The sequence below is a fragment of the Schistocerca piceifrons genome, chromosome 6 (genome assembly GCF_021461385.2).
Source record: "Schistocerca piceifrons isolate TAMUIC-IGC-003096 chromosome 6, iqSchPice1.1, whole genome shotgun sequence".
NCBI lineage: Eukaryota > Metazoa > Arthropoda > Insecta > Orthoptera > Acrididae > Schistocerca > Schistocerca piceifrons.
Genome location: NC_060143.1, coordinates 97,030,640 through 97,055,159, shown reverse-complemented (window position 1 = coordinate 97,055,159; position 24,520 = coordinate 97,030,640). Strand labels below are relative to the sequence as shown.

Sequence of the window (24,520 nt, the reverse complement as noted above, 5' to 3'; positions counted from 1 at the left end):
TTTGACAGATCTCCAGTAGTCTTTCACCTTCCTTATTTCAGCACCCACAACCCTCTGGTCCGAGCACACTTTCGCAGCCTTGTCTTCCTCTTCCAATGTGTGTGTTTAAATCCCCCATTACTATCATATTCTTCCTTCCCATCTGCTTCTGCATTTCCTTTTCAAACTCTTGCTTCTTCTCAGAAGTGCAACCCACTTGCGGCGCATACTCTTGTATTACCTCTATGGTTGTCCCCTTGAGTGAAATTTTGGTCTTCATCATCCTGTCACTTATTCTCTTCACTTCCTCTTTTAATCCATCTCTTACTATTACTCAGACTCCATTTCTCCTTCCCTCCTCATTTCCACTCCAGTGCAGTCAGTAGCCTTTCCTCAGTTCTCTCCTTCCTTCTCCTTTCTATCTCGTTTCAGCTAACCCCAATAGGCCTACCTTCCTTCTTTCCATCATGTCTACCATCTCCTCCACATTTCCAGTCAATGTTTGTATATTTAATGTTCCAAATCTTAGTCTTTGTTTATAGCCAGTTTGTCGGTGATTAAATCCACCCCTTCCGAGGCTCATTCTATTTTTGAAAGCAGAAATCATAACCACTACTGGTTTGCTGAGCCTATCATAGTTTCACTAGAGCCCTGTTAGCCATCACTTTTCAGGATTCCTGTAGGTCCTTCACAGCTACCGTAGTGGTCATGGGAGACAGAGTCCCCACTGTACCTCACTCCTACAGGCAATCCTCTACTTCATGCTGTTGCCCATCTCCCACATCTTGGACGAGGGGTTGGACTAAACTTACAACAATCTAATGTAATGATGAGATGTTCATTCCTGACCTTGCATGTGCTGTTCCACACTACTGATACTGTTTTAGGATGGTTTACTTAAATGAGTGTACCAATGTTCTTATTCTGGATACAAATATAAGCCTTTATAGGAATTAATCTTTATATCTTATATTGTGATTGGCGTTAATTCACTGCAGATGAATAACCCCTTTAAATAATTTGTATGTGATGACTTGAGAATAGTAATCCTGTTAGCCTGTACCTGGGAAATTCTTTTCTATATCTGCTGCATTGACAACAAACAAGTAATAATTATAGTACTGTTTGGCAATGGCAGTGCAGCAAATTTGTGAATCATTTTACAATTTACAGTACTTAGAAAGTAGCATTTGAGGTTCAGAGAGTAGATACACTTTAATGATGCGAACTCCGGAATCCTGAATATTTCAAGAAGTGTGTGTAAGTTCTGTGCTGGGACCCTTATTGTTCATAATTTATATTAATGATCTGCCTAGTATCATGCCATTTAAATCTATTCTGGATGCTGTTGATAACACTTTCATCACAACTGGAAATGACACACAGGACCTAAAGGAACAAAGCAAAGCAAGTCTAAGAATTTGCGGTACGTGGTTTAAAGACAATGGATTGAGTGCAAATCAGAGTAACACTGAAAATAAATGCAATGTTTAGTTTATGCAGTACTAACACTGACACACACACACACACACACACACACACACACACACACACACTCACTCTATATGCATTAAATTACCAAGAATCATGTACTTGGTTATATAAATTTCGAGCACACATTAGTAATAATGTGATACTTAGTTCTGATTACGTATTTTTTCATAGCCACATAACATACAGCATACTTCTTGGGGGGGCTGCTTCACTGGAGCAAGAAGAGCTTTTCTCAGCCCACCATTTCTTCTTTACTTCATAAGTTATTTATCATTTTAATTCAAATTTCATTCCCTGTATTGTTATTAACTTTTGTTTGGTTTCTTTTAGATTCTGTCCTCATTTGACAGTAGAATCACGTCTCTCGTCTTTTGTTTCCTCAATATTTGAGCCCCCTCCATTACTTCCCACTTTAATCAACCCTTCAGCTATTTCCTTTTTTATAAATATGCAGGCTTCTGTACCTGGTATCAATTTCATTAAAATCCTTCTGTTTATGCTGCAGTGTCATAATATAAAGTACTAAAATAACTGATGTTTTGGTTGTCTTGTTGTTATCCTCATCAGGGCATTTTTGCTGGCAGTGGGTAGTTCAGTGTATTGTTTTTTCTATCATTGTCATAAAAGTACCAATAACAATTATGTTCATTTTTATTGGCTCCAAAATTCCACTGGGTAGTCAGAACAGAGGGAGGGGATGTATAGGAAACTAAACAGGGATTAAGAAACTTGCTGATCCTACTCCAAAAAGGCAGCATGGTTTTGGAGACTGTGTAGTCATAGGAATATTATGCCAGCTCTGTCTCAACAGTTTGAGATAATTGTGGCAGTGTCCGGTGAGGACATTGAACAGTGACTATTTGTGGTTCATCATACTGGAATTGCTGGCAATCAGGTGTTGAGATTATTAGGCTACTTCAAGACATGAATTGTACCTCTTAAGTTGTGTGTGAGCATCCACAGCTGTCTCACAAGCACTCGGGCTTCCTCGAACTTACTAGAGAGATGGTGTTCTGCCAGAACCAGTCTATTGCACTGCCCCAATCAAATTTACCATTAGTGCACTTCCATGTGGGTGCTGAAAGATGTAGTAGTTTCCCCCACCTAGCTCACACTGCATACACAGTATACCTTGTATGCACCTGCAGTGTGGAAAAGATTTTACATCATCATTAGCAGATCCTACCAAATCCTGGATTTTGTGGCAGCTCTGGAAAATTGGTCCGATGCCTCCTCATGAAGCATGCTGGCCACACTTTTGCCAATGCCCTTGACGTTAAGTAAGTGTGTTACCAGCCGCTGCTCTGTTTAATTTCCTCTATCTGCATCCTGCCAGTACCTTGGGCCACATGTGGTCATTGCACAGAGGCCTCACTGGAGATTATGATGACTGCTTTACATAAACTGACCACACAGAACTGTCATCAAATCATCAAATTTCTGTGACTACCAGTAGGAAAGCACAGCCTGCACAAGCTTGTTGCCAGTTCACAATAAGCTACTAATTATCAACAAGAACAGGTTCCCGTACCTTCCTCTAACTCCTTTTCACTAAAACCAATGATATTTTAAGGCCAGTAGAAACTTAGAAAATGTAAATTGGTGGTCTTATGAGACTGGCAGAATAGCAGCATAAACCGTTTATGCTCTAAGAAAGGCTGCTGTTGCAAATTTGAAACATCAGTTATTTTAGTATTGTATGTGATGATGCGGCAGCATACCCAGAAGGTTTTTAATGAACTTTATTTTCATAGTTTTGGCATGTAAACAGGAATGTCATTCCAATAACTGAGAAGACAATACATCTCAATGTTTTCATTAGTTTTAAAAAGATTCTGTATTTCTTAATTATGGTTATTCTCTGAAGTTCAGTGTGATTTGCAATTAATTGCCATATTCTTATGTTACAGAGCAGCAACTGACACCATCTGAAGTGAAATGGGATCAACAAATATCAGACGAAGATGCTGAAGATATGCTTGAAAAAGCCATGTTCCCATTTAAAGAGGTGTGTAATGTAAGGCGGCATGTTCAATATGCGTTGAACATAGGGCTAGCAAATATATACAACTTTTGTACAAATTTGATAAGCTAACTAAAGTATAATGGAAGAAACATTTTTATTACAGTTTCCACAAGATGCACAAATTATCTTTCTGAAATCCATTCTACAGCAACATTGTTACAATTTTTTGACATTACAGGTGTCTTCCTCAGTTGTCAACTGCATGTTTTGTTGCTCATTGTTTCAACTCCAACCAAACTGTGATGTGGACGTGCTGCTTGCCGTCCTAGTTATTGTTTGCATACACCATCAAACAGTAAAATAATGTCTCAGAAATTTAGGATGAATCAAAAAAGAAAAAAGGAAAAAAGTGGCACATTATATGTTGGACAGACTATAAGAACAGTTTTACAAAGATGTAAAAGAATAATGAGAATTCCTGGACAGAACAATATGTAAAATCAGGGGAAGGCAACCGTTCACACATTGTGGACTGATGTGTGGAGCACTGAAACATGTAACGGAAAATAGCATTCACACTAGGTTTCAAGAACTAGCTCTTTTTCTAACATTAGTAGACCCATTCACAGACACAAAAACATTGATACCCAAATGCACTTGCTCATGACCACAGGAAGACTAATCACTGACACTGGATTATTGAAAGCAGTTGCCTGTGCTGATGGGGGGAGGAAAGGAGTTAGAGAGGCGGTAGTGTGGCACCATAACAAGATGAAAAAAAGTGTGGAGATGTAGGAAGAGGGAGAGGGGAGAACTGAAGGGAATGAGGAAACAAGAAGAGAAGAGAAAGGTGAAGATGAAGAGAGAAAGGGAGGGGAGAGGGGGTTGAATCGAGGGGGGGGATGGAGGAGAGAGGGGGGGGGGGGGAGACACTACATGATTTTGAACAGAGGAAGAGTGATGTGGACAGGATAGAGAAGGGAAAAGGTGAGGTGAGGCCGTGGGAACGGGTTAGTGGAGGTTTATCCCAGAGGGATTGCTAGAGCACCAGATGTGTTGGAGAGAACTTTACTAGCTTGTGGATGAGTTCTTGAGCTAGGAGTTCACATACATGTGAATATCTTCTCTTCTCTTCTCTCTCTCTCTATCTATCTATCTATCTATCTATCTATCTATCTATCTATCTCTCTCTCTAAAGTTCAGTAAGTAAAGAGGGGTGAGGGAGAGGTAGTACATGTACCAAATAGGGATGCGGTAGACAAGCACTGGAGCCAGTGAGTTAATATGTCACTGTGACGATGATGACGTGGAAGAGTGGATTGTGATGGGTGCTGGATAGAGGAAGCAGGGACTGGAGGGTACAGGGTGCTGTGTCTTAGCTGGGGTTGAGACCATGAGGATTACTGTAGGAAAAGGAGAGTTACAAGGGTAACTCCCATCTACAAAGTTCAGAAAACCTGTTGATGGGGAACGGATACAAATGGCATGGGGTATGAAGCAGCGGTTGAACTGAGCATTTTGTGCTCTGTAACCGGGTGGTCAACTCCACTCTTTGCCGCAGTTTGGACGTGGCCTTTCATTCTGATGGACTGGTTGGTGGTCATTCCCACATGAAATGCTGTTCTGCACCCCCTCCAAATCCACTCCTCCATTTTACTGTGCGTCACACAAAATCATTGTCTCCGGTGCCTGTGTATCGCATCCCTGTCCTGTACACTTGATGCTTCCATTCAAGCTGTCAGCCATCCCTTCCAATCTCTTTTTCTCCTTCTGCTCACACAATACAGCAGAACCCCTCACCCCAGCCTACCAAACTGCACATAAAACTGCAGACATCGTGTGCTCCCGGCACAATGTAGTAGCTCGCGTGCGCACACACACACACACACACACACACACACACACACACACACACACACACACACACACACACACACACAAGCTAGCAAGGTTTTAATTTCTTTTTGTGTGCCTGTCAACACTTCCCCTATCTGGTGAGTTGTCTCCTCTACCCCTAATTATTTACATTCTGCCAGGAATTTCCTTGCCATTCTGTCTGATATTTCTATTTCATGTCCCCATAAATTGTTACACCCGGGTATTTGTAGTAATTGACTGATTCCTGTTGTAATTCTCTTCTCCTACTGAAATTAGGAAAATAATAAATTCATCAAAAGTAAAAGCTCACATGGAATTGATGGCATTTCCAGCAGAGTACTAAAAGCTTGTTCCCAACAAATAAGTAGGATTCTCAGCCACATAATGTAGTAACTCACAGAAACAGGACATTTTTTCAGATAAGACTAAAATATACTATTGTTAAATCATTGCATAACAAAGGGGATAGGTCTGATGCTAACAACTACTGCCCAGTCTCACTTCTGACAGCTCTATCCAAAATTCTTGAAAAGTAATGTATTCAAGAGTAGCTTCACATATTTGTAAAAATGAAGTATTGAAAAATGTCAGCTTGGTTTTCAGAAAGGCTTTTCAACAGAAAATGCAATATATGCTTTTGCTGATCAAATGTTATATGCTCTGAATAACCGAACATCACCCATTTTAATATTTTGTGAACTCTCAAAGACTTTTGACTGTGTGGATCATGACATTCATCTAGATAAACTTAGGTATTGTGGCATGAACGGGACAGTGCAAGAATGGTTTAATTCATATTTAAGTGAAAGAATGCAGAAGGCTGAAATTAACAGTATAGATAGTTGGCAAAAATCAGCAGAGCCCTCTAACTAGGGAGGTATCAAAAAATTGTAAATAATGTCTTTCAGAAAATTAAGTGGTTCTGCAAATGGATCTGCAAAATGTGTATGGCAATAAACAAACTGCCTTCAGTTAGTTGCATAGACGGTATATATTTCCATGAACTAGAAAAAAGAATGATCTTCATTATTGTGGGTTAAATCTGGCTTTGTTCATTTCCACATAGCATTAAAAGTCCAACAGATATCTGACCAACATTTAAAACCAAATTAAAAGAATTTCTGAATGACAACTCCTTCTACTCAATAGATGAATTTTTAGCTATGAAGTAGAAACTGTAATAATAATAGTGTGTAATGAAATCTTATGTTAAACTGACATGTTCCACATCATTACAAAATGTATGGAACCAGTATCAGTGTATTGTGGTCACAGGATGCTACATTTTTCTATTTTTTTTAAGTGCATAATTCTAATTTTTTTAACATTTAATGCAAGTGGCCAGTTTTCGTACCACTTCAAAATCCTTCAAAGATCTAACTGAATAATTGTGCAGCATGTTTCAGATAAACTTCATTACCAGTAGCTATATCATATGAGAAATTCTGAGGTTACTGTCAACATTTTCCATCAGGGGCTGTGCAATAAAGTAGGCACTAGAGATTAGAATGGCAGATAATTTAATTACAAAGAAAACAGGCTTTAATGTATGTAAAACATTTGATCCTGCATTCAGTTTGCTTAAACCCTGGTGAAACTTTTTCTTTGTCATTGTCAGGAGACAGTCACTAGTTAAGTGCACAACAAATAGTTCACACAGCAGGCAACAAAATCTGTATTAACATCTAAGGAAGCCAACTAGGGAAGTCAAAATATTATGTGAAGAAAATAACTCAGTTTCAAACCCAAAAACTTGTAAAGCAAAACAGCTGCACTTTCTTTTATGCTCTTGTAGGCACTCCATGATTTATTTCTTCTCTTTGAGCTAGTTATTGCCTGCAGATCATTCAGTATAGTGGAGCCTCTCAACAGCTTTTCTCTCTCTAGGATTTAGTATCTTTCCCTTCGTTTCTTTACTGTGGATATTTTCTTGATATTTTCTTTCATCTTCTCCTGCGAATGAGAATTTTTTAGAATGAAAGAAGCTCTTAACACTTTTCTGTTCATGTCTGTCAGACCTGTAATAGCTGGTTGTCTCTTAAGGTAGTCACTCTTCTTTTGTATCATATGATTTCAGTTTGATATTTAACATTCACACTTTGAATTGCCTGTTTTATGTAATCTTTATTTTTGTGTGTTCTTCTTTCTAATGCCTGATTAATGTGGTCATGCAATAGGTCAAATATCATCCCATTAAGGAAGCAGTGGTGCTCTCTCAGCTGACGCAAAAGCCGTTACACTGCATTGTTCTCTGGGGTGTCCTAGATGACCAGTCATGCTGAGGCTCAGGTCGGTCCTTGAGAGAAGGTGCACTGTCTGCTTCTTCTGTCATGGACACACTCAAGAAACATTTCATAAGTTCTTGGGCACTTGTAGCTGATCTGAAGGTAATGGAATGTCATAACTTTTACAATTGCAGAATTTAGCAGACAAAAGATGATTGAGATCTGATTTCCTAGGTTTGAGTAGTAAAAATATAAAGTCATGTAGATGATATACATTTAGGAGAAAAATTATGAAAAACGACAACACAATGTATTTAAAAGTTCATTTTACTACAAAATGAAGGATTCTGGCAGTATCTCATTTATATTTGTCTGTAGAAAATAGAAATAACTTTTTTCAGCATCAACTTACACTACTGGCCATTAAAATTGCTACACCACAAAGATGATGTGCTACAGATGCGAAATTTAACCAACAGGAAGAAGATGTGATATGCAAATGATTAGCTTTTCAGAGCATTCACACAAGGTTGGCGCCAGTGGCGACACCTACAACGTGCTGACATGAGGAATGTTTCCAACCGATTTCTCATACACAAACAGCAGTTGGCCAGCGTTGCCTGGTGAAACGTTGTTGTCATGCCTCGTGTAAGGAGGAGAAATGCGTACCATCACGTTTCCGACTTAGATAAAGGTCAGATTGTAGCTTATAGTGATTGCGGTTTGCGGTATTGTGACAGTGCTGCTCTCGTTGGTTGAGATCCAATGGCTGTTAGCAGAATACGGAATCGGTGGGTTCAGGAGGGTAATACGGAATGCTGTGCTGGATCCCAATGGCCTCGTATCACTAGCAGTCGAGATGATAGGCATCTTATCCGCATGGCTGTAACAGATTGTTCAGCCACATCTCGATCCCTGAGTCAACAGATGGGGACGTTTGCAAGACAACAACCATCTGCACGAACAGTTCGACGACGTTCACAATAACATGGACTATCAGCTCAGAGACTATGGCTGCGGTTACCCTTGACGTTGCATCACAGAATGGAGCGCCTGCGATGGTGTACTCAATGACGAACCTGGGTGCACAAATGGCAAAACGTCATTTCTTCGGATTAATCCAGGTTCTGTTTACAGCATCATGATGGTTGCATCCGTGTTTTGCGACATCACGGTGAAAGCACTTTGGAAGCATGTATTTGTCATCGCCATACTGGCGTATCACCCGCCGTGATGGTATGGGGTGCCATTGGTTACACGTCTCGGTTATCTCTGTTTGCATTGACGGCAATTTGAACAGTGGACGTTACATTTCAGATGTGTTATGACCCATGGATCTACCCTTCATTCGATCCCTGCGAAACCCTACATTTCAGCAGGATAATGCATGACCTCATGTTGCAGGTCCTGTACAGGCTTTTCTGGATACAGAAAATGTTCGACTGCTGCCCTGGCCAGCACAGTCTCCAGATCTCTCACCAATTGAAAACGTCTGGTCAATGGTGGCCAAGCAACTGGCTCGTCACAATACGCCATTCACTACTCTTGATGAACTGTGGTATCGTGTTGAAGCTGCATGGGCAGCTGTACCTGTACACGCCATCCAATCTCTGTTTGACTCAATGCCCAGGCATATCAAGGCCGTTATTACGGCCAGAGGTGGTTGTTCTGGGTACTGATTTCTCAAGATCTATGCACCCAAATTGCACGAAAATGTAATCACATGTCAGTTCTAGTATAATATATTTGTCCAATGAGTACCCGTTTATCATCTGCATTTCTTCTTGGTGTAGCAATTTTAATGGCCAGTAGTGTATAAAGTAATATTCATAATCTGTCTAATCACAAGCACTCTTTGGTAATTCCAAATTATTAATTGGCTTTTTAAATTTGGTTGTATATAATATGTTACACAATACTAAATAAACAAACATGAGGGTAGGTGATTACTCCTTTTTAGACAATTGATGAGTGGCACATAACCACATGCCACTCTTCTGGTTATTGGACAATCTTTTTTGCTTACATTTCACTGCAATATTAATCATGTATATTAACATAGCAAGTTCCTGTAAATGTCTTCCTGTTAGACATTATTTTCCTATCTTCTTTTGTTTTTCTACAGCAAAATCATCTGAAACAAATTCTTATTTCTAACAAAAATGGTAGTCATGAGAATATTTGTTGGGGAATGGTTGTAAGAATTCCAAGGTCTTTGAAGAGGGCTCTGCAAGATACCATCTACTTACTATCTACTTTACACAGCAATTTTACAACTGACTTATACGGAATACTTAATTTACTTTAACTGAATTATCCTTGAAGATAACTATGAACTATGTAAAATAATCAACAGTGTAGGGAAAGATAGATTGCTACTTACCGTAAAGATGACATGTTAAATTGCAGACAGGCAAAACTGAGATGCTTATGCAAAGCTTTTGGCCATCGCCATCATCAGCAAAAGAGAAACACACACCATTCTTACAGACAAGCAAGCTCACCTCATGCACACATGACCGCCAACTCTGGCATCTTGGGCTGGAATACATTCTGGCTTGAACTGCTGGAGTTGGCATTTATGTGCACGTGATGTGATCTTGCTTGTGTGAATGAATGGTGTGCGCTTCTCTTTTTCTGAAGAAGGCTGTGGCTGAAAGCTGTGCATAAGTGTCTTTTAATTTTCCTGTCAGCAACTTAACATGTCTTCTTTATGGCAAGTGGCACTCTGCCTCTTCCTGCATTTTTGATATTCCTGCCAGGAGTTTCAATCCTTAATGCCTGTTACATCAGTTGTAGCCCTCTTCAGCATCATCTGCACTATTGTCATATAACTGAGTTCTGGGTCTTGATTAGTATGTTTCTGTCATCAGAAAACATCACACTTTTAAACAGTCCTTTTAAGTTAATGGACTGTCATTTTTAAAGTTCAGGAACAAGAGGGGCCCTAGTGATAAACCGTGTTGGACTCTTATTTTATGATCCCTCTTCAGAGTTGTTTTATTCATATGGTGTAATTAATCAATGTGATTTTCTTCCCTTTATGAAAGTAGAGCTCCATCCATGCAAGAGAGATATACCAATTAAATTTTCCAAATAGTTTTCAGTACACAAATGGGACCAGTCACTGAAAAGCAGAAGCATTGAGTCGTCAGTATGCACACTCAAAAAATAACAACTTGAAACTTAGTAACTGGAGTGCCTCCTTGAGCATGTGCACTCCCCCCCCCCCCCCCCTCACCCCCCCCCCCACCTCCCCCCCCCCCCCACACACACACACCATGCAATGGAAGTTGGTTATTATTGCAATTCCTAGTGCCTGCTTGGAGTTATTAGTGTGTACCTCACCTAATTCCACATTGTTGTAAAGATTCTGTTTAATGACATGGAACATGAATGAATGAACATTTTGGAGTAACATGCTATTAATATTTAATATCAGGTAAGAAGAGCCTTGGCACAGAACACAAGACATAGGAATAGTGTACAGAAGAAATGGTTATTTTGATTAACTAATCATTGTGGACAATTTCAAGAATTCCTGTGAAGGAGACTGAGATCAAGAACAGAGAAAAAAACATGGGTTGCTTATATACCCTAATCTTTAGAAATGTTTACATAGTTAGTGTACTGTGGTAAATTCTCTAAATGCATTTAACTCCTTCCAATGGTGACATTAAAGATGATCCAGATCTCCAAAAACCAGGTATACACCACATTTGTTGCCAGTGTGTTGGGTTGAATATATAACAGAGCACCAAAGCCAGTTGAGGAAAAAATAACAATGTCAGAAAAGACAGGTTGGTACTTACAGTAAAGAAGACATTTGTTAAGTCTGTACAGTAAGCAGCAATTTGTCTTTTCCTACATTTTTTTATATTCCTACCTGGAGTTTCCATTGTTAAAAAAAAACTAAGGAACATATGAAACACACTTCACATTGGCAAGCAAATCAACCACTACCAAACACAACCAGAAATACAATCATTAAATATGACAAAACTAGTGTCGTTGTACAGGATCAAAGTATCTGATGCAGTGTAATTAAGGAATATATCAACATAATGATATTGGGAAACATTACAAACAGGGATGGAGATTTCAGTGCAAATAAGGCTTTAGAATTGATGAAAAATATTATTTAAATGCAAGAAAACATTTTATTAGCTTTGTAATTACACTCTGGATACGAAAAAAAAAAACACATTTACTGAAAGAAGACACAGAAGTTACATACAAGCCAAGAATAAAGATATTGACAGCAGAGTCATGGAGCAGCACATAAATATAACACATTTACTGAAAGAAGACACAGAAGTTACATACAAGCCAAGAATAAAGATATTGACAGCAGAGTCATGGAGCAGCACATAAATATAGACGTCAAGGAATTTTTTCTTTTCTTTTAACACTTCCTCCAAAAGAAAAAATAATGAAATTATTGCTTTGTCTCTTGCATGCCAATTTCTGAACATAGAAAATTAAATCGAACTCGTTCAAAGGGTTTTGTCAAAATATCTGCCAACTGGTTGTGTCCATTAATGTGTTCCAAGAAAATCTCACCGTTCAGATATCTTTCACGAACATAGAAATGTCGGACCTCTATATGTTTAGAACGTTGATGATATTCTGGATTTTTTGCCAACTTCAATGCACTAGCATTGTCAATGTAAAGAACTGGAGGCTGCCCCGACATTTCCACTAATTCTGGTAGCAGACGACGTAACCAAACTAACTCTTTCGCTCCTTCACTAGCTGCAATTATTTCCGCCTTGGTTGTGGATGTGGCCACTACTTTCTGCAACTGACTTGTCCATGACACTGCACCACCTGCGTACTTTGCAAGAATTCCAGTTGTTGAGCGCCTTGTCCAGTTATCACCTGCGAAATCTGCATCAGCGTAAATCTTTAGCTCTTCTTTTTTATTATATACAATTCCAAAATTTAAGGTCCCTTTCAAATACCGGAAAATGCGCTTTACTCTATTCCAGTCTTCAGTGGTTGGTTTCTCCATAGCTCGAACAGCTTTATTGACTGCAAAAGTGATGTCTGGACGAGTTACTGTTGAAAGGTACATGAGACAACCAATTGCTTCACGGTAGGGTACAGATGACGAAACTTCTTCATTTTGATTATTGCCCTCATGTCCAATAGGAGTTGAGATTGTATTGCATTCTGACATTCGAAATCTTTGCAGAATTTCTTCTGTATATTTCTCTTGACTTATCATTATTGCTCCATCTTCATATTGCTTTATTTTTATGCCAAGAAAATTTTCAAAACTGCCAGTTGTTATTTTGAATTCATGTTGTAAAACATCCATAAAAACAGCAATTTCTTTCTTGTTACTGCCAACAATCAGGCCATCATCAACGTAGATTGCCACATAAAGGCTATTTCCATTTTGTCTATGATAAAATAGGCATGGGTCTGCATCACTGTTTGAAAAACCAGCTTTCTTCATGAACTCAACAAAATGTTTGTTCCAGCAACGTGGCGCTTGCTTCAACCCATAAAGACTTTTTTTTAAGAAACATACTCGGCCTGTACCATCTTCGAAACCTTCTGGTTGTTCCATATATACTTCATCTTCAAGTATTCCATTCAAAAAAGCTGTCTTTACATCGAATTGTTCTAGCAGCATTTTCTTTAAAGCAGCTACAGCCAACAGAGTTCGTATGGTGTCATAACGTGCCACAGGGCTAAAGGTGTCGTCATAATCAATTCCTGCTTTCTGAATACAGCCTTTTGCAACCAATCTGGCTTTAAAGCGAGTACTTCCATTGACTGCGACCTTTCGCCGTAGAACCCAGCGGTTTTGCAATACTTTGGCATTCTTCGGACGGTCAACCAGCACCCAGGTATTGATTTTCTTTAGTGATTGAAGTTCTTCACTAATAGCTTGCATCCATTCTTCCTTCTCGTTTGACTGCAATATTTCTGAAAAACAGTTTGGATCTTTGTATTCAAGTGCATCAACTTTTGTTGCCATACAAAATTCACCACTTTCCATCCAGGTTGGTTTTCTTCATTGTCTTTTATTCTTCTGTTTCTCTTCATTAGAAGATTCAGCAGCTTCTGCTTTTAAAAATTCTGTTAATTCTTTATTTTCATCAGATTCACTCGACTCTTGACTTTCTCCAGAATCGAGAGTGCCAATTTTTTCTTGAGTTTGCTTTCCTCCAGAAGTGTACAGCCTAGGAGATTTACATTGGTCATCTTTAGATGAATTGGGATCATTAAATTCTTCCTAAGGGACTTCAAATTCAACATGATCACTATATTCAACATGATCACTATGTAAATCACAAACAATTTCTGGCTTGAATTTCACATCGTGACTCAACACCACTTTACTTTTAGATGGAATCCAAACTCTAAAGCCATCTTTGTCATTAACATATCCAACAAGTCGTCCAAAAACTGCCTTATCATCAAACTTGGAACAGAATTGTTTGTTAATGTGAACATAGCAGCCTGTGCCAAAAATTCTGAGATGATCAAGTCATCCTACTGGTCGATTAAACCATAGTTCATAAGGGGTTTTATTTTCAACTGAAGATTTTCCAGTACAATTTATTAGGTAGACTGCTGTATTACATGCCTCTGCCCACAACCCTTTAGGTAATTTACTCGGATTTAGCATTGACTGGGCAGCTTCAACAATCGTCCTATTTTCCCGTTCAGCCACACCATTTTGTTCATGAGTGTAAGGAGGAGGAATCAGTAGCTCTATTCCCCTGTCTGCAAGCAGTTCACTGATATTCTTATTGTTAAATTCTTTGCCACCATCACATTAAATTGTTTGACAACATGTCCATTAGTTCGTGCTTCATTTAAAAACTGCTTAAGCACAGTACACACTTCATTTTTGTGTCTTAAAAAGATCGACGAAATTTACTAAAATCATCTAGTTTAAGAAGTAAAACAATATTTGAAATGAGCCTGTGTCTGTAAATAAACATGACTGCGAGCGGCGATTATAAGGTCAGCATTGATAAGCTTGAAGGACCTGATGACTGGGCCCATAACCTGATGAAAAATATTATTTAAAGGCAAGAAAACATTTTATTAGCTTTGTAATTACACTCTGGATATGAAAAAAAAAACACATTTACTGAAAGAAGACACAGAAGTTACATACAAGCCAAGAATAAAGATATTGACAGCAGAGTCATGGAGCAGTACATAAATATAGACGTCAAGGAATTTTTTCTTTTCTTTTAACAAGAATTGACATTGAACCTGCCAAGGTGTGCCTGTGATCTCATCCATCAAAGCTGGAAAACACAATAGAGACATGTGCTTCAAAGAATGATGTCACAGCCACATGGGGGAAGGACATAGTGGACACCATCATCCAAATTAAGTTATAATCTGAAATTTTCAACTTGGGTTTAAACCTTAAAACACACCATGAAAAACAGTGATTTGAGAGAAAAGAAAGTGGTTAAAAGGTGTCGTGGTTACCGATTCAACATGACATTTCTGGTATCAAAATGAGATGCTCAAGCCTTTTGGTAGTCGATCCTATTTATGAGAACATGCTTAGAGCTAAGAAAGAATCCATAATGGTGGTTGCCCCTCCACCTCCCCCTCCCTGTCTTTGCCACCCTGTGAATGTTGACATGCTTTACAGGAGTTAGTTCTGGAGTCTAAATTGTCCATGACATATGATGCGCATCTTTACCTATGAAATAGTCAATGACCAAAGCAGCCCAATAAGTAAAGGCACAATATTCCTTGGAGAAGGAGTCTGGATCAAAAGTACCTCTGCACTTCTAAGTATCTCTGGATAGTTGTACATGGGTGTAGTTGCACATGGGTGCAATACCTCATCACTGCACCTCTTGGTGCCTCACCGCACCGTGACTCTATCACCACTGTACTAAGCTCTTTCTACTGTCCTCTTGTGATCTTGCAGGCTACCTAATTTTCCTCCAGCTTGCTGGGAAATGGTAACTCCAAAGGGATCTTGTTGATATAGTTCTCTTGATCACATAGTGATAAAATTCTGTTGAGCTGTTAAAGCAATAAATTTGTTTCAGCTGTTAAAGCAAGACATTGGGTTAATGGAGTAGTTACTCTTGATAAATACTGTATCAGTCTAAGATGAGCATTCTCTCCATCTCCCAAACTCTGTGGGTCTGTCATGCTGCTGACTACACACTGTGTCCAACGTGTTTCAATGCATATGCGAATGAGATCGGGCATCATGTGGGATGGATGTGTGAAATAACAGTTTTGTTTCTTTTAATATGCCCATAGAATCTTAACCTGCATTTTCTAATCTTGCTATTGATAATTGCTCACTGCATTTTCTAATCTTGCTATGGATAGTTGCATACTGCTTGATTTCCCATTTTCCTCACAGTTGATATAAAATAACCAAGTTTTTCTTAAGACTTTGCATCCTGTTTTCTCAGTTTTTTCATTGTTTGTTTTACTGTTCAAAATTAGTGTTTCTGATTTGTAGAGGCACTCTGGATTAATTATTGTATTGTAATGTCTTAATTTTGTTTGTTTTTAAGATACATTTCCCCTCATAGATATCTTGGGTGACTCAGTATGCATTTTCTATCTTTTGACATTTGATTTCATCTGCTTTTGTTTAAATTCCATTTTCCTGAATGCTTTCGGCAAGATATTTAAATTCATATCATCATCATCATCATCATCATCATCATCACCACCACCACCACCACCACCACCACCATCATTAACTAGAGCACACCAAGGCCTGTACTCCAGATCGCTTTCTGTTCAAGTTTACACAATGGAGGATACCTGAATTGTGGTTTGCTTCAAGTCCTCAGGCAAAATTAAAAATTTTTATACTGAACTTCACACACTCCTCAATATAGTAGAGCCAGTGTTAGGTGGCCATGATTAATGTGTTTTCTGATCAGAGCTCATGTGGAATTTTTATTCACTAAGTCACTGATGACTGTGACATCAAACACCCTAAACCAAAATAACCAAGCAATCAATTCTGAGAGGTACTTATATCAAGAACACATTATTTAAGTTAACAAGATCACACTCCTAAGTAATTATTTTGCAGGAACTTTCTGCAGCTGGCATGAGAGAAGCTGAAGAACTGCTTTCCAAATACTCCTTTCCAGTAACAACAGAGATTATGATGCCAAATGGAACAGTCATCGGCATTCTAAATGCAAATGATATATTGGACAGTATAATGCCAGATATGAAATGGGACAGGTAATAAATTAAAATCCCCACACAGATAACATGTTAATTTTTAATTAGTATACCAAAACTTTTTTCTTTCTGTCTTTTCCAGACATCAAGATCCTGCTGAGTATGTCTACCACCAGTTCTTATTAGAAAGCCTCAATTCAGTGAACATAATACATTAATGTAAATTTTGATTTAGTATGAGGCTGTTGAGCACATTCAGCATAAGTGACTTAAAATGTAAATTATTTTCTAGTCAGTATGAATTGGAAAAAGTGTTACTGTGTGATGGACTGACTTTTATCATTAGCACAAGAATGACTGTTTTCAAATGATGAATCGTGGATATATGTTAACATGCACAGAGGTTGTGTTGCACGATGGTAGTGTATGACTACCTGGCTATAAAGCTCTGACGAGTTGAGTCAAGGTACGATGTTGTAAAAATTGTACCATCTGCAAACACACAAAATGTATTTTGTATAAGTTGTACAGTGGGTATAATAAATTATTTTAGTAAACAAAAAGAGCATTAAATTGTGTTTTCTTAGCTTATTAATGGTAATCTATACAACTCAATGCTTCTACTATTCAGTGAGTTGTTATTTTTGTCCTAAATTATTTAAATGTAGAAATCATGAAAAGGATAGATTCCTACTCATCATATACGAGTGCAGATGTTGAGTCACAGGCAGACACAACTAAAAGAGTGCTCAACAGGTATGCTTTTGGCTGAACACACACTACTCACCATATAGTGGAGATGCTGAGTCACAGATAGGTACAACAAAATGGCAGTCACAAAATGAGCTAAGGCCTTTGTCAAAAACACACACACACACACACACACACACACACACACACACACACACACACATGACCACAGTCTCTGGCAGCTGAAGCTAGACTACAAGCAACAGGAGTGCATGATGGGAGAGAGCAGCAGCACATTATTGGAGAGGCAACCAGGTGGACGTAAGGAGGAGGCTGGGGGGGGGGGGGGGGAGATAGCATGGTAGGGATGGGTCATGGTAAAGTGCTGCTAGTGGGAGCATGCAGGGACGAGGCGGCGGGAGAGTAGGGGGCACCTAGGTGCAGTCACGAGGTTAGACGGAGAGCAGGGAAAGGGGGGGAGGGGGTAGCAGAAAAGTGGAGAAGTAAAAAGGCTGGGTGCATTGGTGGAATAAAGGGCTGTGTAATGCTGGAATGAGAACAGGGAAGAGTCTAGACAGGTAAGTACAATGACTAATGAAGCTTGAAGGCAGGGGGGTTACAGGCATGTAGGATATATTGCAAGAAGATTTCCCACCTCTGAAATTTAGAAAAATCTGGTGATAGTGGAAAGGATCCTAATGGCACAGACTGTGAAGCAGTTATTGAAATGATGGGCAGTGTGCTCAGCAGTAGAGTGGTCCAGTTGTTTCCTGGCCACATTCTGTCGGTGGCCATTCATGGAGACAGCCAGCTTGTTGGCTCTCATGTTCAAGTAAACTGCAGCACAGTTGTTGCAGCTTAGCTTTTAGATCGCATGTCTGGTTTCACTCATAGCCCTGCCTTTGATGGGATAGGTGACATTTGTGACTGGAATGGAGTAGGTGGTGGTGGTGGTGGTGGTGGTGGTGGTGGGAGGAGGGGGAGGAGGTCATATTACAGGAATATGAGCCAGAGCAGGGGTTGTGTAAGGCAGGATGAGGATATTGTGTAGGTTCAGTGGGCAGAGGAATACCACTGTGGGAGGGGTGGGAAGGATAGAGGGTAGGACTTTTCTAATTCTAGAGCATGATGAGAGGTAGTTGAAGCCCTGTCAGAGAATGTAATTCAGTTGCTCCAGTCTTGGATGGTACTGAGTCACAAGGGGAATGCTTCTCTGTGGCAGTATGGTGAGACTTTGGGAGATGGTTGATGACTGGAAAGATAAGGCATGGGGGATCTGTTTTTTTAAAAGGCTGGGAGTATAATTACGGTCTGTAAAGGCCTCAATGAGACCCTCGATATACTTCAAGAGGGACCAGTCATCACTTCAGATGTGATTGCCATGGGTGGCTTGGCTGTATGAAAGGGACTTCATGGTATGGAATGTGTGGCAGTTGGCGAAATGGAGGTATTGCTTTTGGTTGGTTTGGTATGGACAGAGGTACTGATGTAACCATCTCTGAGGTGGTCAGCGTTAAGGAAGGTGGCTTGTCGATGCAGATCACAGATATGTCATCAATGAATATGAACCAGGTGAGGGCTTTGGGATTCTGGGTGTTTAGGAAGGATTCCTCTAGATGGCCCTTGAATAGGTTGGGATAGGATGCTGTCATGTGGGTGCCCTTAGCTGTATCCTAGATTTGTTTGTAGGTAATGCCTTTAGGTGAAGTAATTATGTGTGAGCATTTAGTCGGTAATGGTGACTAGGAAGGAGGTTGTTGGTTTAGAATTCATTGAGCATTGGGAAATATGATGATTCAATAGCGGTAAGGCTGTGGGCATTAGGGATGTTAGTGTGAAGGGAGATGGCATCAGTAGTGAAGAGCAGGGCACCATATGGTAAAGGAACAGGAACTGTGGAGAGTCTGTGGAGGAAATGGTTGTTATCTTTCATATTGGATTATTTTATATAGTATTATATTGTTATCTTTTGTGGGTAATGGGCTGAGGGTGTTGGTCTACAAGTGCAGAGATTATCTCAGTGGGGGCACAGCAACTGGCTGCCGTGGGGTGCCTGGGTGGTTGGGTTTATGGACTTTATGAAGCATGTAGAAGGTAGGAGTGCGGGGAGTGGTAGGGGCGAGGAAAGGTATGGACTCTGGGATGGGCCTAAGGATTTGAGGAGAGACTGGAGATCCTGCTGTATTTTTAGACTGAGGTCACTGGCAGGATTTATAGGTGGATGAATCTAACAGCTGGTGGAGTCCTACCAGATAATCCTTGCAGTTCTAAACAACAGTTGTGGAGCCATTGTCAGTAAGTAGGATTATAAGGTCAGGATCAGGTTTTAGGAGGTGGATTACGATTCTTTCTGTGGATGTAAGGTTAGCTTGCATGTTGAGGGATATGGGGAATGATGATGAGGCAAAGTTCAAGGTTAATAAATTGTGGAAAGTAAACAGGAGGTGATTTGAGGGTAGTGGAGGTGCTGAGCACTGCCCAACACGTCATTCTTCATTTTAATTACTGCACTATGACCTGTGCCATCTGGATCCTTCCCACAAACAACAGATTTTTCTGAATTGCACAGGTGGGAACTCTCCCTGCAATATATCCTATGTTCCCATAACCTGTCTGGCCTCAATCTTCATTAGTCATTGTCCTTACCCATCTAGCCCCTTTGCTGTTCCCATTCCAGCAATACACTGCCCTATATTCCACCAAAGCACTCAGCCTTTTTACTTTCCTCCTCCCAGCCCAAACTGCTAAGGATATAAAGGGTTGAAACAGGGGACAAAAGGCTTTTTGAAAGTACATTGCTATTAAGGGAATTTTGAAGCGAGAACTATGAAAACTGGTATTTTATTTTTCAGTCAGAAAATAAAAAATGTGTTTCAATATTTTTAAAATAGTTGGTGAAAGCTTTTTTGAAAAATAAATAATTTCTAAGGAACTACTGTGACAAATGGTATTTGACTTCTTGGTCGGAAATTTAAAAAAAGAAGTGTTTCTGGAAATTTGTTGCCTAAGGGAGTGCAATAGGGAATGAAAATTTCATTGGTATTTCACGTCTTGATTAGATATAAAGAAATATTTGTTAGGGGGTGAAATTTGCTATGGAAATATCTCCATGAGAACATAAAAAGCACGATTAACAAACACTTTGGACTCCAGCTACCAGAACTGCTTTCTGGTCAGAAGTACATTCAGAAAAGATCATGTTTATATTAATGTTAAAACTTAAAAGGTGTTCCAATTTGTGAACAATATAAAAATTTAATTAAATAAAAACAAAAAATCTCTGCAGACCATGTAGACCATGCGAGCAAAGCAGTAAGCACTAAGTTAATACCTAATATTTATACAGCTTAGAAGTCCTTCAATGAATACAGAGATTTATTTATAAGAAAAGATTTTAATTTTGTTTTAAATGGATCTCCAGTATGTACTTTTAATGATTCTGGCAATCTACATCTACATCCATACTCCGCAAGCCACCTGATGATGTGTGGCGGAGGGTACCAATTTGTGAACAATATAAAAATTTAATTAAATAAAAACAAAAAATCTCTGCAGACCATGTAGACCATGCGAGCAAAGCAGTAAGCACTAAGTTAATACCTAATATTTATACAGCTTAGAAGTCCTTCAATGAATACAGAGATTTATTTATAAGAAAAGATTTTAATTTTGTTTTAAATGGATCTCCAGTATGTACTTTTAATGATTCTGGCAATCTACATCTACATCCATACTCCGCAAGCCACCTGATGATGTGTGGCGGAGGGTACCCTGAGAACCTCTATCGGTTCTCCCTTCTTTCCACGAACAATATGAGACTGGAGTAGAAGGATTGTTGGTATGCTTCTGTGTGGGCTCTAATCTCTCTGATTTTATCCTCATGGTCTCTTCGCGACATACACATAGGAGGGAGCAATATACTGCTTGACTCTTCGGTGAAGGTATGCTCTTGAAACTTTAACAAAAGCCCGTACCGAGCTACTGAGCGTCTCTCCTGCAGAGCCTTCCAGTGGAGTTTATCTATCATCTCCGTAATGCTTTCGCAATTACTAAATGACCCTGCAACGAAGCGCGCTGCTCTCCGTTGGATCTTCTCTATCTCTTCTATCAACCCTATCTGGTACGGATCCCACACTGCTGAGCAGTATTCAAGCAGTGGACGAACAAGCGTACTGTAACCTACTTCCTTTGTTTTTTGGATTGCATTTCCTTAGGATTCTTCCAATGAATCTCAGTCTGGCATCTGCTTTACCGACGATCGACTTTATATGATCATTCCATTTTAAATCAATCCTAATGTGTACTCCCAGATAATTTATGGAATTAACTGCTTCCAGTTGCTGACCTGCTATATTGTAGCTAAATGATAAGGGATCTATCTTTCTATGTATTCGCAGCACATTACATTTGTCTACATTGAGATTCAATTGCCATTCCCTGCACCATGCGTGAATTCGCTGCAGATCCTCCTGCATTTCAGTACAATTTTCCATTTTTACAACCTCTCGATACACCACAGCATCATCTGCAAAAAGCCTCTGTGAACTTTCGATGTCATCCACAAGGTCATTTATGTATATTGTGAATAGCAACGGTCCTATGATCTCCCCTGCGAAACACCTGAAATCACTCTTACTTCGGAAGACGTCTATCCATTGAGAATGACATGCTGCATTCTGTTGTCTAGGAACTCTTCAATCCAATCACACAATTGGTCTGATAGTCCATATGCTCTTACTTTGTTCATTAAACGACTGTGGGGAACTGTATCGAATGCCTTGCGGAAGTCAAGAAACACGGCCCTCTGAGTCTCGTGGACGAATAGCGCGAGCTGGGTTTCACACGACCGTCTTTTTCGAAACCCATGCTGATTCCTACAGAGTAGATTTCTAGTCTCCAGAAAAGTCATTATACTCGAACATAATACGTGTTCCAAAATTCTACAACTGATCGACGTTAGAGATATAGGTCTATAGTTCTGCACATCTGTTCGACGTCCCTTCTTGAAAACTGGGATGACCTGTGCCCTTTTCCAATCCTTTGGAATGCTGCGCTCTTCTAGAGACCTACGGTACACCGCTGCAAGAAGGGGGGCAAGTTCCTTCGCGTACTCTATGTAAAATCGAACTGGTATCCCATCAGGTCCAGCGGCCTTTCCTCTTTTGATTGATTTTAATTGTTTCTCTATCCCTCTGTCATTTATTTTGATATCTACCATTTTGTAATCTGTGCGACAATCTAGAGAAGGTACTACAGTGCAGTCTTCCTCTGTGAAACAGCTTTGGAAAAAGACATTTAGTATTTCGGCCTTTAGCCTGTCATCCTCTGTTTCAGTACCATTTTGGTCACAGAGTGTCTGGACATTTTGTTTTGATCCACCTACCACTTTGACATAAGACCAAAATTTCTTAGGATTTTTCTGCCAAGTCAGTACATAGAACTTTACTTTCGAATTCATTGAATGCCTCTCGCATACCCCTCCTCACACTACATTTCGCTTCGCATAATTTGTGTTTGTCTGCAAGGCTTTGGCTATGTTTATGTTTGCTGTGAAGTTCCCTTTGCTTCCGCAGCAGTTTTCTAACTCGGTTGTTGTACCACAGTGGCTCTTTTCCATCTCTTACGATCTTGCTTGGCACATACTCATCTAACACATATTGTACGATGGTTTTGAACTTTGTCCACTGATCCTCAACACTATCTGTACTTGAGACAAAACTTTTGTGTTGAGCTGTCAGGTACTCTGTAATCTGCTTTTTGTCACTTTTGCTAAACATAAAAATCTTCCTACCTTTTTTAATATTTCTATTTACAGCTGAAATCATCAATGCAGTAACCGCTTTATGATCGCTGATTCCATGTTCTGCGTTAATTGTTTCAAATAGTTCGGGTCTGTTTGTCACCAGAAGGTCTAATATGTTATCGCCACGAGTCGGTTCTCTGCTTAACTGCTCAAGGTAGTTTTCAGATAAAGCACTTAAAAAAATTTCACTGTATTCTTTGTCCCTGCCACCCGTTATGAACGCTTGAGTCTCCCAGTCTATATCCGGCAAATTAAAATCTCCACCCAGAACTATAACATGGTGGGGAAATCTACTCGAAATATTTTCCAAATTATCCTTCAGGTGCTCAGCCGCAACAGCTGCTGAGCCAGGGGGCCTGTAGAGACATCCAATTACCATGTCTGAGCCTGCTTTAACCGTGACCTTCACCCAAATTATTTCACATTTCGGATCTCTGTCAATTTCCTTCGATACTATTGCACTTCTTATCACTATAAACATGCCTCCCCCTTCACTGTCCAGCCTGTCTCTGCGGTATACATTCCAATCTGAGTTTAGGATTTCATTGCTGTTTACGTCTGGTTTCAGCCAACTTTCTGTCACTAGTACTATATGGGCGTTGTGACCATTTATTAATGAGAGCAATTCTGGGACCTTTCTATAGACGCTCCTGCAGTTTACTATTAGCATATTAATATTGTTATTCCGTGTTGCATTTTGCCTACTCCTACCTTGCCGCGTCTCAGGAGGCGTCTTGTCGGGCCTAGGGAGGGAATTCTCTAACCTAACAAACCCACATGTGCACTCCACACGTACTCCGCTACCCCTGTAGCCACTTCCGGCGTGTAGTGCACCCATGACCTATTCAGGGGGACCCTACATTTCTCCACCCGATAGCGGAGGTTGAGAAATTTGCACTCCGGATCTCCGCAGAATCGTCTGAGCCTCTGGTTTAAGCCTTCCACTCGGCTCCAAACCAGAGGACCGCAATCGGTTCTGGGAACGATACTACAAACAGTTAGCTCTGATTCCATCCTGCAAGCGAGGCTTGCCACCTTCACCAATTCCGCCAACCGCATGTACAAACTGAGGATGACCTCTGAACCCAGATGGCAGGAGTCAATGGTGCCGACATGAGCAACAATTTGCAGTTGGGTGCACCCAGTGTTCTCTGTCACCGCCAGTAGGGTCTCCTCCACATCTCGGATGAGATCCCCCGGCAAGCAGACAGAGTGAACACTGGCCTTCTTCCCTATCTTTCCGCTATTTCACTAAGGGGCTCCATCACCCGCCTAACGTTAGAGCTCCCAATAACTAATAAACCCCTCCCCCCGTGTGCCTGC

General features: G+C 40.0%; 1 protein-coding gene across 1 annotated transcript in view; it reads left to right on the top strand.

The window, feature by feature from the left end:
- LOC124803166 (selenoprotein N-like) overlaps positions 1-17,261 on the top strand; it is a 153,680-nt gene extending 136,419 nt beyond the window's left edge. Inside the window, exons 7-10 of the mRNA XM_047264348.1 lie at positions 3,384-3,481; positions 7,495-7,704; positions 16,607-16,764; positions 16,847-17,261. Coding sequence (XP_047120304.1) covers positions 3,384-3,481; positions 7,495-7,599 — 203 coding nt within the window. The 3' untranslated portion in view covers positions 7,600-7,704; positions 16,607-16,764; positions 16,847-17,261. The remainder of the gene's footprint in view (positions 1-3,383; positions 3,482-7,494; positions 7,705-16,606; positions 16,765-16,846) is intronic.
- Positions 17,262-24,520: the final 7,259 nt, after the last annotated feature.